This window comes from Petromyzon marinus, chromosome 31 (genome assembly GCF_048934315.1).
Source record: "Petromyzon marinus isolate PM22_M1 ecotype Great Lakes invasive population chromosome 31, UKy_Petmar_22M1.pri1.0, whole genome shotgun sequence".
NCBI lineage: Eukaryota > Metazoa > Chordata > Hyperoartia > Petromyzontiformes > Petromyzontidae > Petromyzon > Petromyzon marinus.
The window spans coordinates 2,937,410-2,952,980 of NC_133697.1; the positions used below are offsets into that span (position 1 = coordinate 2,937,410).

The 15,571-nt window shown below is 47.4% G+C and overlaps 1 protein-coding gene across 6 annotated transcripts in view; it reads right to left on the reverse strand.

Moving 5' to 3' along the window:
- The window catches only part of LOC116947659 (MAM domain-containing glycosylphosphatidylinositol anchor protein 2-like), a 133,950-nt gene that overhangs the window by 33,489 nt on the left and 84,890 nt on the right, over window positions 1-15,571 (reverse strand). For 3 of the 6 annotated variants that reach the window (XR_012945704.1, XM_076070992.1, XM_032963635.2), the window contains 5 exons: window positions 6,552-6,732; window positions 6,194-6,460; window positions 5,446-5,595; window positions 4,151-4,272; window positions 3,261-3,372 (listed from right to left, as the gene is read on the reverse strand). Coding sequence is in view for 4 of the 6 variants with exons in the window: in XM_076070992.1 (XP_075927107.1) it covers window positions 3,261-3,372; window positions 4,151-4,272; window positions 5,446-5,595; window positions 6,194-6,460; window positions 6,552-6,732 (832 nt within the window). In the remaining 2 variants the exon portion in view is untranslated. Of the gene's footprint in view, window positions 1-3,260; window positions 3,373-4,148; window positions 4,273-5,445; window positions 5,596-5,673; window positions 6,461-6,551; window positions 6,733-15,571 lie in introns of those variants that run through there. The other 3 variants (XM_076070990.1, XM_076070991.1, XR_012945705.1) reach the window with 3 other exon arrangements.

The following is a 15,571-nucleotide window of genomic DNA, read 5'->3' on the forward strand; positions in this document are numbered from 1 at the left end:
GGCCTGACCCCTGATGCACCACGGATGGGCGCTGTGAGGGCTTTGAAAGGAGCATAAAAGGGGACGCTTTGGGGAAGCAAGGGGCCATTTTTTTATTTGACTGGCGATCAACAGGAGGGAGGGATCAGGGAGCCGTCACCTGACTGTTACTCGCACGTCCGTGAGACGGGGCAGAGAACAGCCAGATGCTGGTTACAGCATCATCTATCTGCGACCTCCATCGCTGCGAGGTCGGACCGTAAGTACGAGGGAGAGAGGTAAGACAAAGGGACGAAATTCGGAGAGAAAATAGAGGGCAGACAGGTCCATTAAGTATCAGGCAGTAGCGAGATAGGTTAGACCTGTCCTGCTGGTCCATACTGACACACACAGTCTAGTTCGATACTCGCGGGGAATAAAACCACTAATAGGATAAAGCTGTGTCGTGGTCACTGTGAGTGCAAGGAGGGAGACGGAGTGCTTGGTGTTCGCATCCCGGTACGAGTGTGTACAGAGTGTTGTGTGTTCACGCGCATACGCGGCTGTTTGCAGCGAATAAGGGAGTAGAACGTGCTTAGTGCCGGTACCTGTACGATCGTTTACAGTATTGTTCAGCGCGCGCGTACCTACACGAATATTTTCGGTGGTGCCCAGCGCTTGCGTACCTGCGCAATAGCCTACAGTAGCGCTTTGCGCTCGCGCGCCTGTGTGACAGGGTGGCGGGCGAGCACTCGCGCGATTGTCTAATAGCGAATTAAGCGCCTGGCGTGCGCGAATACGCAGCTGTGTAAACAGCCCGTTGAATCGGAGCAAAGTAATCGCATCGTGTTTGTTTTTGCTTAAGCGCGTGGAGCGTGGGTGGGAGGGAATCCCACGGAGGCGCGCCGCGCCTGTTTATTCCCGTGCAGGACGGGGTTTTACTTTGCGAGCGCGCTCACCGCGACACGCCGCTGTTGAACAGGGTAGCGCATCGCGAGCGCAAAGCGTACGAGCCGCTAATTAAGCTACGCAAACGCGGTCGACATCCCAGGCAGAGGTACAGGGGGGTGAGGCATTAGGGGTCGGTAGTCTGGACCTGACAGAGCAACCGGGGGGGTAGCGGTATGAATGGACCAGGGAAGTCGGTCGGCAACGGCCCCGACAATTCAGCGATGGCGGGGGACGGTAGCCCCCACAGTACCTATGGACGCGCGGGCACGCGTGTGTGTGTGTGGTAGTCTAGTGGTTAGTGCACTGCGCTACAAACCCGGCGACCCGAGTTCGATTCCCGCTCACGGCCACCACCGGTGACGATTATTTAAACCGGTCCTGGGCCTCCTCTAAGTCGACTCAGCCTCAAACGAGTAACTGGTGTGGTGTGTGAACATCGCCACTGGGGAGACAAAGGGGGCCGGGCGTCGTGAATCCATGTCCCGGGCGAAGCCGGGTAGTAAAGCTAGTCTGGCATAATTGTCATAATCCGTTAGATGATTTAATTGCTTATTGTGTAACTGACTCTGTATAAGCACTATAGGTTGTAAAGTTGTAAATATGAGAGGGCTATGGCATGTTTATGTTGAGAAAAATTGGAGTTGAATATCTCATGACATATAGTACTATTAAACGTACTGTACTGGAAGTAAAGCCAAGCACAAACATAATACAACGTAAAAATACAATTACAAAGTTATGGGAAAATTAGCAATAATTTCTATATCGTGAGATTTGCTATCGTATCTTATCGTGAACAATTCTATATCTTAAAGAGAGGGTCTTTGCCTGGAACCTCTGTAAAATCACGAGCATTGATTCAAGCAAGCCTGACTGATGATGAGACACTGCATATCAAAACCGGTCCAGAGATGTTTTCGTACTGAATCAACACTACTGAAATTATGGCACTCCCATGAGGATGTTGGGTAGATGGGATCAGGGTAACAACTTCCTATTTCAACGGGGGCTATGCAAGATACGACTGTGGGCCCCCCTGCTTTCTCCCGATTGTTTTTTACTGAAATAGCTACGGATATTTTTAACTCATATACAATAATATGTCGGCTATAAATAGATATTATGTTAGTTGCACTGTGTATTGGGTTTAGAGTAAGACAGTCTCACAGTGACAGTTTTAATACAAAAATGTAAACGTACAATACTCACATTAAGTTATCGTGCATCTTGCTTTCATGCACATGTCAGTTATCAAACAGCCTGGTGTTCAGTAACAAACACGAGTTGCACTACTATATTTTAAGATGTGTATTTTTCAGAAATCTAATTTTTCATTTGTTACAATGTTTTTGTTACGGTTAATTGAATATTTTTGTTTGAAATGTTTTCTTAACATGTTTTAACTTAGTTTAACCCGTAGGCTTTTGCGACCAATATCATCCATAATATAGGGTTTTTTTTGTTAGATTGCGTAAATATGAATGTGTTGTTAAACCCGCCACCATCCGACACATCCAATTAGTAAGGTTTGTCGCGTAAACATAAAATAACAATTTGTTACTCGTACAGTACACCGGTATGTTGGGAGAGCAAATCCACAACATATACAATCTGAGTACGACGTTTCGCCAGTAATTAAAACTAGCTTCATCTGGTGACAGCCACAAATATTTACGTGATCTAACCCAAAACAACCGATATTATTTATATTTTGAATTAAAGCTTTCGTGACTGCAGGGAATCATATTCTTGGTTCTTTCGGTAAAGTAACGTAGAAGGGAAACAATAAAATAATAAAAATATAAAACAATAAAATTCTCACGACGTTTCGACTGCAACACAAGCAATCATCATCAGGTGTGAAAACCACAGCAAGAAACAATAAAATAATAAAAATATAAAACAATTAAATTCTCACGACGTTTCGACTGCAACACAAGCAATCATCATCAGGTGAGAAGTTGATCATCAGGTGAGAATTTTATTGTTTTATATTTTTATTATTTTATTGTTTCCCTTCTACGTGACTTTACTGAAAAAAAACAAGAATACGATATTATTTATGTTTTAACTGGTTTGTCTGGTTGATTCGGGCCCCCCTTGTGGTCAACTGGGCCCCTACGTGCCGCATAATGCTGCCACCAATAGCTGTGCCCCTGCTGATAAGATGTGTAAAATATTTTTTTTTGTTTCTATGTGGAGAGACCAATGTATGGAGACATAGTGTCCGCTTATCTGTTAACAACAACAACCACGGTGAGTGATATTGAACTGCCATGGATATCCCATGGTGTACACTGCGAATACAAGGCACTCCGTATATCAGGGGTGATGTGCTTGCTGGTGCTTACAGTTAAGAGTTGCCTCCTGTTTCTCCTGTGGGCATGCCCCTTCCGAGATGCTCACATCATCAATCCCAAAGCTGCCTTGTCCGCCAGGCCCTCTCACTGCTTCAAATACAACCTAGCAGAGCGCAGCGTGGGACTCGGAATCAGAATCTTTATTTATCCTTGAGAAATCCAATGAGTTATGAAGATGTTTTTTCACAGATAGTAGGGGTGGGTCAGAAAGTTACAACAAACATTACTCGCACGTATTACCGTAAGCATGGAGGGGACTCAAGTATATGCAAGAGATGAATGTGTGTTATTTCCGGTGGGATATAGACCGACATTCTCAAAAGTTTGATTTAAAGCTTTCGTGACTGCAAGGATTCATCTTCTTGGTTCTTTCGGTAAAGTCACGTAGAATGAGAATAAAACAATAAAACAAAATAAGACAATAAAATTCTCATGACGTTTCGGCCACAACACAAGTATCCTTCTTCAGGTGAAGGAACAGAACTGTTGGGACGACAGCGCTTCATTGACTTTACCGAAAGAACCAAGAAGATTCTCAAAAGTGTTTACCTCTGTCAAGTACTGGTATTTGTATCCTCAAGCAATCCCCAAATCATTTCTAATCTCAGGTCAAAGACACCTGAAACTGCTGTGGTTGATATTGCATCCCTTTCATAAGTTGGTTCACTCCAGTCAGTCGATCATCAGGTCGCGTGTGGTGGGGTAAAGCTTGGGTATGCCCACCACTTCTAAAACGTCTGGTCAATGTGGAAGAGTAGACCAAGTGCTTCTATAGTTGGTTCTCGTGTCTAGTGGAGGGCCCTTCCGCCAGCAGTAGCATGACCAAGCAATCGCATGGCCCCTAGCTTTGCGACTAACTTACTGGGAGATTGAGAGCTTACTTGAAAGGGCCCAGCAGGGTTGACAGGAAGCTGTACCAGGCATTCCTCCATGTGCCGGCTTTTGGACACCCACACATGCCTGTCCTGATTGGGCCCAACTCGAACAAGCACATTTAACATTCCTGCAGCAGAGGATACCACACGGACATCTCACGAGGCATCATGACAACGTATCGCAGCGAGACAGCTGGCTTCCATGTTGCCGACATTTACAGCATATGTAAGAACTCACGCGTTGTGGTTATATGGTGAACTATATTATAACCAGTCACAAGGGCCTAAAAAGCCACGGACTAGTCCCTTTTGCAACGTGTTTCCGTAATTCCATTTAAACAGTCTTCGTCTGCTACACTATGTGGTGATACATCACACTCTTGTGTACATTTTTTGTAGGCTGGAGGTAAATGCCCTCACAATATTAACCATAAACTCAGATTAAATGTGACAGCCATCAATGGAGATAGAGCACATTTGAAAAATACGTTAAGCATCACCATTAATAACATTACATCTTGACTTAAAGCTTTCGTGACTGCAGGAATTTATATTCTTTGGGTCTTTCGCTAAAGTCACGTAGATAGGTTCAAAGAAAATAACAAAAAACTACGACGTTTCGTTTGTGTTGCGATCGAAACGTCGTAGTTTGTTGTTATTTTCTTTGAACCTATCTTCGTGATTTTACCAAAAGACCCAAAGTATATTATTAACATTCTCTATATAGTAGCTATCAATACACAGTTATGAGATGTACTTTGTGAAATAGAGAAATTCATAATTTTAAGTGAAGATGGCATTTATCATACAGATATCTCATCTAATTACACGTTAATGTGAGTGTGAACAGAGAAAATTTGTATTATTTTTAAGAAAATAAATAAATATCCTATTTTACATCGAGTCATTCACGCAAACGCTGAATATTGTGAACCATATTTTAAGATTACAAAAGAGGGACAAGAAGAACAGTGAGATATGGGCAAGACCCCAGGGTACGGGGTAAGCAAAGCACAGCGACAGTAATGTGAATCTCAAAAACGTGAGTCACTTGCAGCTAGGGATGCCACCTGTTCTTGTTTTATTTGGACAGTCCAGAAATTGGCCTCAGTTTAGAGGGGGGCAGGAATTGACAGGAATTGACTTGTAGCGAGATCTGGACGCATCGCGTTGAACTTTTATCACAGTAAAACTGCACGGTTTTCATAGACCGCGACTGAGAAATACGTCCAGATTTGGTCTGTGGGAAAGGTGGTGACCCTACTTGCAAAACTGATAGTCGAGCCGATACAAATGCTGACCCGAGCTGTTCCCACGGCTGTGGAAATTGAACTCCAGGCAGGCGGATTTGAGAATCGTGTCGCTGCCGCTGATGTTATAAATTGGGCTGATGAGACGAGCTCGCTGGCCGGCCTGGCCCTGCTGCGAGGCCTCCGCGTACATCAGGTTACCTGAATGCAGCACAATTTGGGCGAGGAACGTGTGACATTCAATACAACGTAGGACAAGCGTCCGTGATATATACTCACCCGCTCGTCACCCGGTTCAAGCTGGCCTCAGGAAGAGATTTTGAAGTTACTAGACATCGTTGCATATAGTTGTAGTCGACAAGCCAATGTTAAGATCGCTTGAAATAATTTACTTTTAATTCTTATAAATAATCTTAAAATACTATATTTGGTAATAATACATTTAATTATTTCTTAAAATGTCAATGTTTAAGAGCTACTCCATTTCACGATGCGGCAGTTTAAATAGTGGGGCAATTTTCTCAAATCACCCTGCCGCCTCTCTCCACCGATCAGTACACATATTACACCAGTTAGTCAATCGGCAGGTCGCATTTGGTGTTGTAAAATGTGGGTATGTGGTCCACCTCTTCCAAAAAGTCTGGTCATTGTGGAGAGTAGACCAAATACACCCGAGTTCACTGTAGTGGAGCCCATCTTCAGTGGTGTGAGCAAGTGCTTGCGGGGCCGCGTCTTTGACAAGTATAGGCTTGTATCTGTACCTCTATTTCTCATGTTGACAATAATCTGTAGCGGTCACCTCGCAATTTAGTCAGCCTCGACTGGAAGCGTTGATCAGTGAAAGTGGCAGAGGCTGGGGATGCCGATAGACCAAACGGACGAGTGGTGGCAGAAAAATTAGGCGACGCGGGGATGCCAGGGACCCCGGGTGAGCTGTGGGTCCTGGGGGGAGGAGTAGGTCTCGGCCACTCTCCTGCCCCACGGCGCTGCTTCCAGTCAAAGTCATCATGCGTGTCCTGCATGAAGCCACACAGCAGCAGCTCCTCAAACCCACAGAAAGCCTCACCTGAAAAACACACGCACCCATGTTTCATGAGGAGCACGCTGGGGTACCATGGTGTGGTCGGCTGGCAGTGTGTGTCGGAGCGGTGCCGTACCATCAGAGTAGCGGATCCAGCGCATGGCCGAGTCCCCGGGCCCAAAGCAGGTGAAGGGAGTGAGGCGTAGCTGGTGCGCGTGCGGCAGAGCGAGCTCCACAAGGTTGTGGCTCAGCAGGTCTCCTCTCTGCACAGGGTCGGCTATGGCCACCTGCACACTCTGCCATGAGCCTTGCCCACCCTGCACACAAACATTGAGCCCTGCTCAGGCTTTTCTTGTGGTTCGGGCTGGTGACATGGCCCCAGCCCCAGCATTCGAACAACGGTGACATGGCCCCAGCCAGTGACAGCCATGTCACTGTGGTTCGAATGAGGCAGGCCACCATGGTTATTACCTGTGGGTGTTTTAACTACAGGAATACCCGCCGTTTGCTTCACAAGGGTACTTTAAACATCCCTTGATATCATTCGAAACAAGTAGGCCTAATGTATGCCAGCGTCATGGTTCAAGTTTGAAAAATTACCCACAAATTACTCAGAATAGGAATATTTTATTTAGACTGGAGGAGGAATCCAATGAGCTATAGAGGTCTTTTTCACAGATGTCCAGTAGGGGCCGGTCAGAAAGTTACAACAAACACAATACAAAAAACAATGGGAGTGCAAAGTATAGGAAACGTGAGCAAGTCACTAAAATAAATAACAATAAATTAAGTCTATCAGTACAAATTGCACAAGTACATCAATTCCTGCTGATTTTTCAACACTAATATCAAGCTTGGACAAGGTAACACAACAACAGACCCAGACTGTACCAAGACAACAACACAGTCCCTCAATAAAATTGCACGTTAGAATTTAACTATCAATACGTGGGTAAGGATCAAAGTTACAAATCACATTGACAAATGTCGTATCCAGCACTAATCTTCTGCTTCAGATTATTTTTTAAAGGGACCAGCCCTAGCAGGGTTTGGATGAGCGCTGGTTAGCGCGGAGGCACTGCGAGCAGTGTGCGGTGCGGGCTCCCGGTGAGGGAGCGAGAGGGAGCATCAGCCAGCCAGGGTTACCTTGGGGCATGATACGCTGGTTGACCTGCTGTCACGTGACCAGATGATATTGGAGGGGGGCACCGGTGGACGATGGCCGTAGGGCAGTCACGTGGTCCAAAGGAGCTCTCGGGAACCTTCTGATATCCGTAATAGGTGAAGGGAATGAAACTGGATTTTTATTTGAAAATAGCATGATCTTGTGTTTTTGGGGGGATTTAAGAGCAAGTTTAGGAGCAATTACAGTGATGAAAATTGGTAATGAATCAAGTCGAAATCATGTAAAATATTCCATTTGATTCTGTTTGGAGATTTGCCTGATACAAGTGTAGGGGATCTGCGAGCCATTCTCACGCACTCGCACCACGCAGACATGAAATCTCCGCACTTGGCTTAGCACATACCAATCACACACTCTAGACGGGGGTCAAGGGTTAAAGGGCACTGACGTCACACGGACTCGGTGTGCGAGACGGATATGTGGATTGGGAACGAGAGCTGAGATGAAGGGTTTAAAGGGGGCTGTTAAACGCGTGTTCGGGGTTGGTTTTAGGAACGAGTGTGGCTGTGGTTTAAAGAATAAAGAAGTGCGTAACCAGTCTCCGACTCCTCTTCATCTGGTGTCTTGCCTCAGCCGACGCAAGATCCCAAGGGGGGAGACTCAGCCAGAAGACGATCTAGGTGCCCGGGACGAGAATTGAATGGAAACGTAACCGACGAGTTGGGATTCATCCCCCGGCTTATCGGCTGGATCCGTGGCAGCTGCTCATCCCGTGTGGGCACCTTCCTCCACCAACCCGGCGGTGCAGACCCAGCGCCGCCGCCGTCGCATATTATCCTCTAGGGATCGGAGGATAGATCAGCTGTTGGAGTCCTGAGGTCGAACGAGCGGAGGGAACTTCAGCCGCACTGCCTCCCCAGCGAGAGGATGGGAGCCACGGTCAGCCTTCCCAACCAGGCACTCCGCAGCAGCTATCAGGGCATGAAGCAGCACCAGCGACGCAACCAACCATGCATCCTGCGCGGGACCCGGAAGAAAACCCTGGCCTGTCCTCCCGATATACGTTGACAGCAGCAGCAACCAGGGAACATGAATGACTGGAGTGCAGCAGAGAGAAGCTGCCGGGCAAGGGGCAAGGGTACAGGTCTGGAGCGAGATTCAGCCTGAAACTCAGCCGAGGCAGCCCGCAGAGGGCGGACCAGGATGGAGCCGCCAACTGGGCGTGATACAGAGGTTCATGTCCAGATCGGGAGAATGGCGTGCTTTCGTCCGCCGGTTCGAGACGGCCGCCTGGGCAATGAAGTGGATGGAGGAACAAGCCCTAACACTGTGTTGGACGACTAGTCCACTGTGTTGGACGACCATGTTTAACCAGATTCCGCCTGCAAAAAGAGGATCCCTGCAGGGCATCTACAAGGAGATGGCGGAGGTGTTCGACCCTCCGTCCGGGGCGCGCCAGAAGTTTAAAAACCGCCACCGGGAAACATCCGAATCACTCCTGGTCTTCAGGACAGAATTGTTGACGCCAACAGAAGCCGCATTCCCGCGGCTCAATGAGCCGGGCCAGGACTCACTGGTGGCAGAGCGGCTCCTTGCCATGGCGGGACACACGCAAAGTGTGGCACACATTGCATGGAATCGCGGTGACGTTGAGAGGCTGCCACGGCCCGCAACCAGGCACGCGCCGCCGGTGGAAGAGGACGAGGGAGAGATGGTGGCAGCCCTACGGCAATATCCGAGGATCCCACAGGAAGCGGAGCGCCAACCCTGGCGCTGGGCACCTCGCGAGGCAGGAGTGTCACGGAAGAAGTCATCTGCTATCGCTGCGGTCGTCCGTGTGACGTTAGTGTCCTTTAACCCTTGATCCCCGTTTAGTGGATTCCCGTGCATGTGATTGGTGCGTGCTATGCTGAGTGTGGAGATTTCATATCTGTGTGGTGCGAATGCATGAGAATGTCTCGCAGATCCCTTACAATAGTTTAGTGCGTCCAGTTCAGATATGGGACTGAACGAGAAGTAGAGATGATAACTTTCACATTTTTAGGATTGGTGTGCGAAGAGGAAGAATTAAGCGATGTGAACGGGAATGTATTTGGATATATTTTACTCTGGTGTGTCTTGTCAAAGATATTTTAATAAAAAAATGAGAATTAAATCTATTGAAATTCAACTTCCTGTCAAAAGAGAAGCCAGAGCCACACGTTAAAAAGTTAGATGTTAACAAGATTGTCATCAATCAGAGTAACATCCCAATTTCCGAAAGCCTGAAATCGGTACTAGCTAAAAGGTTGAATTTCGATGTCACCCCGCAACATATCCCAGTGGATGATATAATCGCCCAGGTCGACGTAGCCCTCAAAGGCTTTGGACACATCCTGGCAGACGTTGCGAGATCTGAAATTGCTGCTATTCTCAAAAACGCTAAGAAACCCATTAGCAACATCAGCAAGGACAAGCGTTTTGAAATCTGTAAATTAAAAAACAGAGATGACATTGACATCCTCTCAGCCGACAAGGGCAATGCCACTGTCATTATGGATAAAACCACTTACAATAACAAAATTCAGGACCTTCTTAATGATGGCAGCTATACCAAAATCAACAGATCCCACCAACTGCCTAGCCACAAAAAACAACAATATCATCAATACATCGACTTTTCAAAGTCCACCTCAGCTGTATTTAACTCAGCTCACGTTATATTTTTGGTTCTTACGGTAAAGTCACGTAGAAGGGAAAAATATAAAATAAAAATATAAAACAATACAATTATCACGATGTTTCAACTGCAACACAAGCAATCATCATCAGGTGTGAAAACCACAGCAAGAAAATTTCAAAAAAGTGGAGTTTTTTTTTTACGTTAGCACCACGGAGAGCGATTTGGCAGTTATTCAGATGGACAAGTCCATCTATGTTCGGAAAAGAGGGGGGAGACGAAAATAATGGATGCAGTCTGAAAGCCACCGTAAGCGTGAACAATCAATTAAGACCCGAAATGGTTGATCAAATCCTTCCAATAATTGCTAAGCCAGAATCCATCTTCTCAGTTGAAATTGTCTCTGCGTTTGTATATGTGGATAGCCTCATGAACGAATCTTTCATGGTAGCCAGATGGCTTGCAAAGAACCTCTGTTTTGGAGAAGTCAATGTCATGTGAGCCTACTGAATTATAACAGTGATCTGCCACGGCCGAGGTGTTGGTCCTACCGTGTTTTAGGTCTGCTTTGTGTTCACGAATGCGGTCCGAGACATGTCGTTTGGTTTCTCCAATGTAACTACTACCACAGAGGCAACTTAGTTTGTAGACGCATCTTTTAAAGACGGGACCAGATCACGGATTTTATTTGTTTGTCAGTTTCGATGTAGTCTCTCTGTTCACCAATGTGCCTGTACTTGACACCATTGCAATAATTGAAGACTTGGTCCAACAAGGACTGAATCCAGATGTACCAACTTTGGTAAGGCACTGTCTTACCAACACATACTTCACCTGGAATTGTACATTCTACAAACAAAATGAGGGTACCCCAATTGGTTTCTCTCCTATCGCCAGTGGTAGCGAATGTTTTCATGGAGAAATTTGAGACAGATGCCATCCAGACATCCACCCTACGTCCTTCCTTGTGGAGGAGATACATAGATGACACGTTCGTCATCTGGCCACATGGCCTGCCAGCACTGAACCAATTTCTCAACCACATCAATTACATACACCCGTCTATCAAATTCACCATGGAAGTGGAAAAGGATGGCAAGCTACCATTCCTAGATGTTTTGATCGAGAAGAGACCTGATGGCTCGTTGGGACAATCGGTCTACAGGATAGCCACCCACACGGATGCATATCTAAAGCCTGACTCCCACCACCATACAGCCCAGAAGAATTCCCTCATCAAAACACTACACCATAGGGCCCATTGCATATCCGACCAGGACCACCTAGCTAGTGAGTTGGAGCACGTAAATCAAGCCCTCAGGATGAACGGATACTCGGACCGTACAATCCGCAAAGCTGCCTCCCCAGCCATGGGGAGACAACTTTCTGAGGATCCAACCAAAACCATCACTTTGCCATACATAACAGGCGTTACCAAAAAGATTGCCAAAATCTTAAACAAACACAACATCCAGGTCCGATTCAGTACAGTACACAAAATCCGTGATCTAATCCCATCTGTGAAGGATGTCATTCCTGATTTACAATACCCTGGAGTCTACAAACTAAGTTGCGTTTGTGGTAGCAGTTACATTGGGAAAACGAAACGTCATGTCTCTGATCGTATCCGTGAGCATAAGTCAGATCTGATAACGGCAGAACTAATTACTCCATCTTTACTCTTTAGTTTTTTCGGTAAATTCACGTATAAATAAGAAATAATGAAATAACATAATAGCGTACGACGTTTCGGTTGCAACACAAGCAGCCATCATCAGGTACAGAAGAGCTAAATTATGAGAGCGGGGAGACACATAACCTCAGATGTATATACAGACACCCAAGTAGGGGGAACTGACACAGATACAACAGGGGACACAGAGAGAGAAGCATACCAGACAAACAGGGTTTAGCAAAATTTTTGGAAACCATGTAAAGCAACACAGACGGTCGGTCAAAACACAATTAACGCATAATCCGGTTGATCACGCTATTTCAAAAGATTGCTAAATTGCAAGTAAAGTATGAAACTCAAAATACAGACCGCACACACACATACACACAGACAACCAAGTAGAGCAAGCCAGCACAGAGACAAGCACACAGTAAAGTTGCCTTAAATAGGCAGAGAACGTAAGGCTGAGTGACAATGGGACAAAATTAGCATGAGGTATGCATGGAGCAAAGTGAGGCGCGGCGGCACACAATGGGAAAAATCAGCACGAGGTAAAGTGGGGTTCGGCAGCACCCACTCGGAAGCAACAAGGCCCACACACAGGCAGAGACAGCACAGAGACGCAAATCCAAGCCAAGATCTTTTTAAATAGCGTGATCAACCGGACTATGCGTTAATTGTGTTTTGATCGACCGTCTGTGTTGCTTTACATGGTTTCCAAAAATTTTGCTAAACCCTGTTTGTCTGGTATGCTTCTCTGTGTCCCCTGTTGTATCTGTGTCAGTTCCCCCTACATGGGTGTCTGTATATACATCTGAGGTTATGTGTCTCCCCTCTCTCATAATTTAGCTCTTCTGTACCTGATAATGGCTGCTTGTGTTGCAACCGAAACGTCGTACGCTATTATGTTATTTTATTATTTCTTATTCATACGTGACTTTACCGAAAAAAACAAAGAGTAATTCCTGCAGTCACGAAAGCTTCAAATCAAGTCTGAACCACCTCTTCGGGGAGGTAAGAGGTCTGTGTCTTTGTGTTGTCTCTGCTTGTGTATCTGCCTTTGTGTCTTGGCTTGGATTTGCGTCTCTGTGCTGTCTCTGCCTGTGTGTGGGCCTTGTTGCTTCTGAGTGGGTGCTGCCGAACCCCACTTTACCTCGTGCTGCTTTGTCCCATTGTGTGCTGCCGCGCCCCACTTTGCTCCATGCATACCTCATGCTAATTTTGTCCCATTGTCACTCAGCCTTACCTTCTCTGCCTATTTAAGGCGACTTTCCTGTGTGCTTGTCTCTGCGCTAGCTCTGTGCTGTCTCTGCCTGTGTGTGGACCTTGTTGCTTCCGAGTGGGTGCTGCCGAGCCCCACTTTACCTCGTGCTGATTTGTCCCATTGTGTGCTACCGCGCCCCACTTTGCTCCATGCATACCTCATGCTAATTTTGTCCCATTGTCACTCAGCCTTACCTTCTCTGCCTATTTAAGGCAAATTTACTGTGTGCTTGTCTCTGTGCTGGCTCGCTCTACTTGGTTGTCTGTGTGTGTGCGGTCTGTATTTTGAGTTTCATACTTTACTTGCAATTTAGCAATCTTTTGAAATAGCGTGATCAACCGGACTATGCGTTAATTCTGTTTTGACCGACCGTCTGTGTTGCTTTACATGGTTTCCAAAAATTTTGCTAAACCCTGTTTGTCTGGTATGCTTCTCTCTCTGTGTCCCCTGTTGTATCTGTGTCAGTTCCCCCTACTTGGGTGTCTGTATATACATCTGAGGTTATGTGTCTCCCCTCTCTCATAATTTAGCTCTTCTGTACCTGATGATGGCTGCTTGTGATGCAACCGAAACGTCGTACGCTATTATGTTATTTTATTATTTCTTATTCATACGTGACTTTACCGAAAAAAACAAAGAGTAATTCCTGCAGTCACGAAAGCTTCAAATCAAGTCTACTCCGTCTTTGCTGATCATTGCTGTAATGCTGTGGGCTCTCATGATATTGTTTTCTCCGAGACCAAGGTGCTCTGCAAGCCGTCTGGCTACCATCAAAAATTTGTTCATGAAGCTGTGGTGCCACAGCAGCGAAGCCGCTCCGTCGGAGCCATGCCTGCAACTGTGATGCCACAGCAGCGAAGCCGTCCTGCGGACGCCGTGGCCGTGACGCCGCCACCTCCGAGCGACGGGGCCGACGCTGCTCTTCCCTCACCATCCCCCACATGAACACACACACCCCCACATAGAGCCCCGAGGGGAGGTCACCTGGCCGACAGGTTTTCACCTAGAAGCCCTCTCATGGGACCAAACTTCACAGTTTCCTGCGACCAGGGAATTGGGCAATCTCCCCCGAGGCTAACTGGCACCGCGGCGCTGTGACTTGGGTTGTAATTACATAGTCACGACGGGGCTGCTGAGCCACCACGGTTAGAAAACACACACAACACACATGGGTCAGCAGGCAGGTAGAGGGGGGACTGAATCACGAACGGCAGGAAAAACAGGGCCGGTCCTCTGATTGGTAGGACAAATGCGTTTGTTTAAAGGGTAAAAAGCAGACGTCTGAGAGAGCACCGGCCCGGGGAGAGTGGCGGGAAATCCGAGCCACCTGAATGGCCGGGAAGACCAGCGCCAAACTATCTTTGATGTAGCGAACAATAAAAGGCGCAAGAAGGTAGGGATAGAGGAGTCACGTTCTTCTCAAGTCAGGGATCGTGGTAGTCACCTTGCCGGCCACTGGATCGTCCGTGAGACGAGTCACAGTGCTGCCAAGCCCCACTCCCAGCGAGAACTTCGTACAGCCTCGCCTCCCCACGGCTTCCCGCACATCCAAGGCAAAACGTGAGTACTAAAAAGAGAGTTGGGATTTAAGCGTAAAAGCCTAGGGATGTTAATTCAAAATAGACGGGACAGATTGGGTTTTGGACCGTCGGGAATAGATTAGTTATTCTACTAATATTGACTCTGGGCTACGTAATATTTAGCCTCGGACTCGCTGAGAATAAACTGTTGGGGATCAATAAACCTTGTCGTGTGGTTTCTGCGAGTGTGGAACGGGCACATGGTGGTGTGCGTCGTTGTACCCTGTGTTTGTGCGCAAGTGTGTATTTACCCACGGGTTTGCGCTCGCCCATGCGTGTAGCTCGTGGTTAGCGTGTGCGTGTGGTGAGCGGCGGCGGACTCGTACAGGGGCATGTGAGATTACTCATACGCCCTTTTGTTTAATGTGTACGTGAGGCAAATGGGCGGCGTACACACGAGATTATTCGTGCGGCCCTTGTTTGGCGTGTGAGTGAGGTGAGTGGGCGGCGTACCCGTGAGATTGTTCATACAACCCTGTAAATAATCTCCGAGACACCCCCTCCAATCGGCTCCACGTGTACGAGTGACGTCACTGCCCTTTGACCCCTGCCTCCCCCCCCCCCCCGTCCCGCGCGTGCGATTGGTGAGCGGTGCCGGGAGCGTAGCGGCGTCGGATTTTTGGTGGCTGCGTGTACGTGACTGTGCACGACTGCGTGCGGGGAGCCTCCTACTAACGTTTGGAGGAGTGCACGCGGGGAGTGTGTATGAATGACCTGAGGTGGCCGAGAGCCAGCCAAGAGTCATGTCTCACAAGGGGGACGCGGAGGCAGCGAGGTCGAAGCTACGAGCAGCAGCAACGAGCAGAGGGGAAGTGGAGGAAGAAGGGGGAGAGGAGTCGGGGGGCAGCAGCC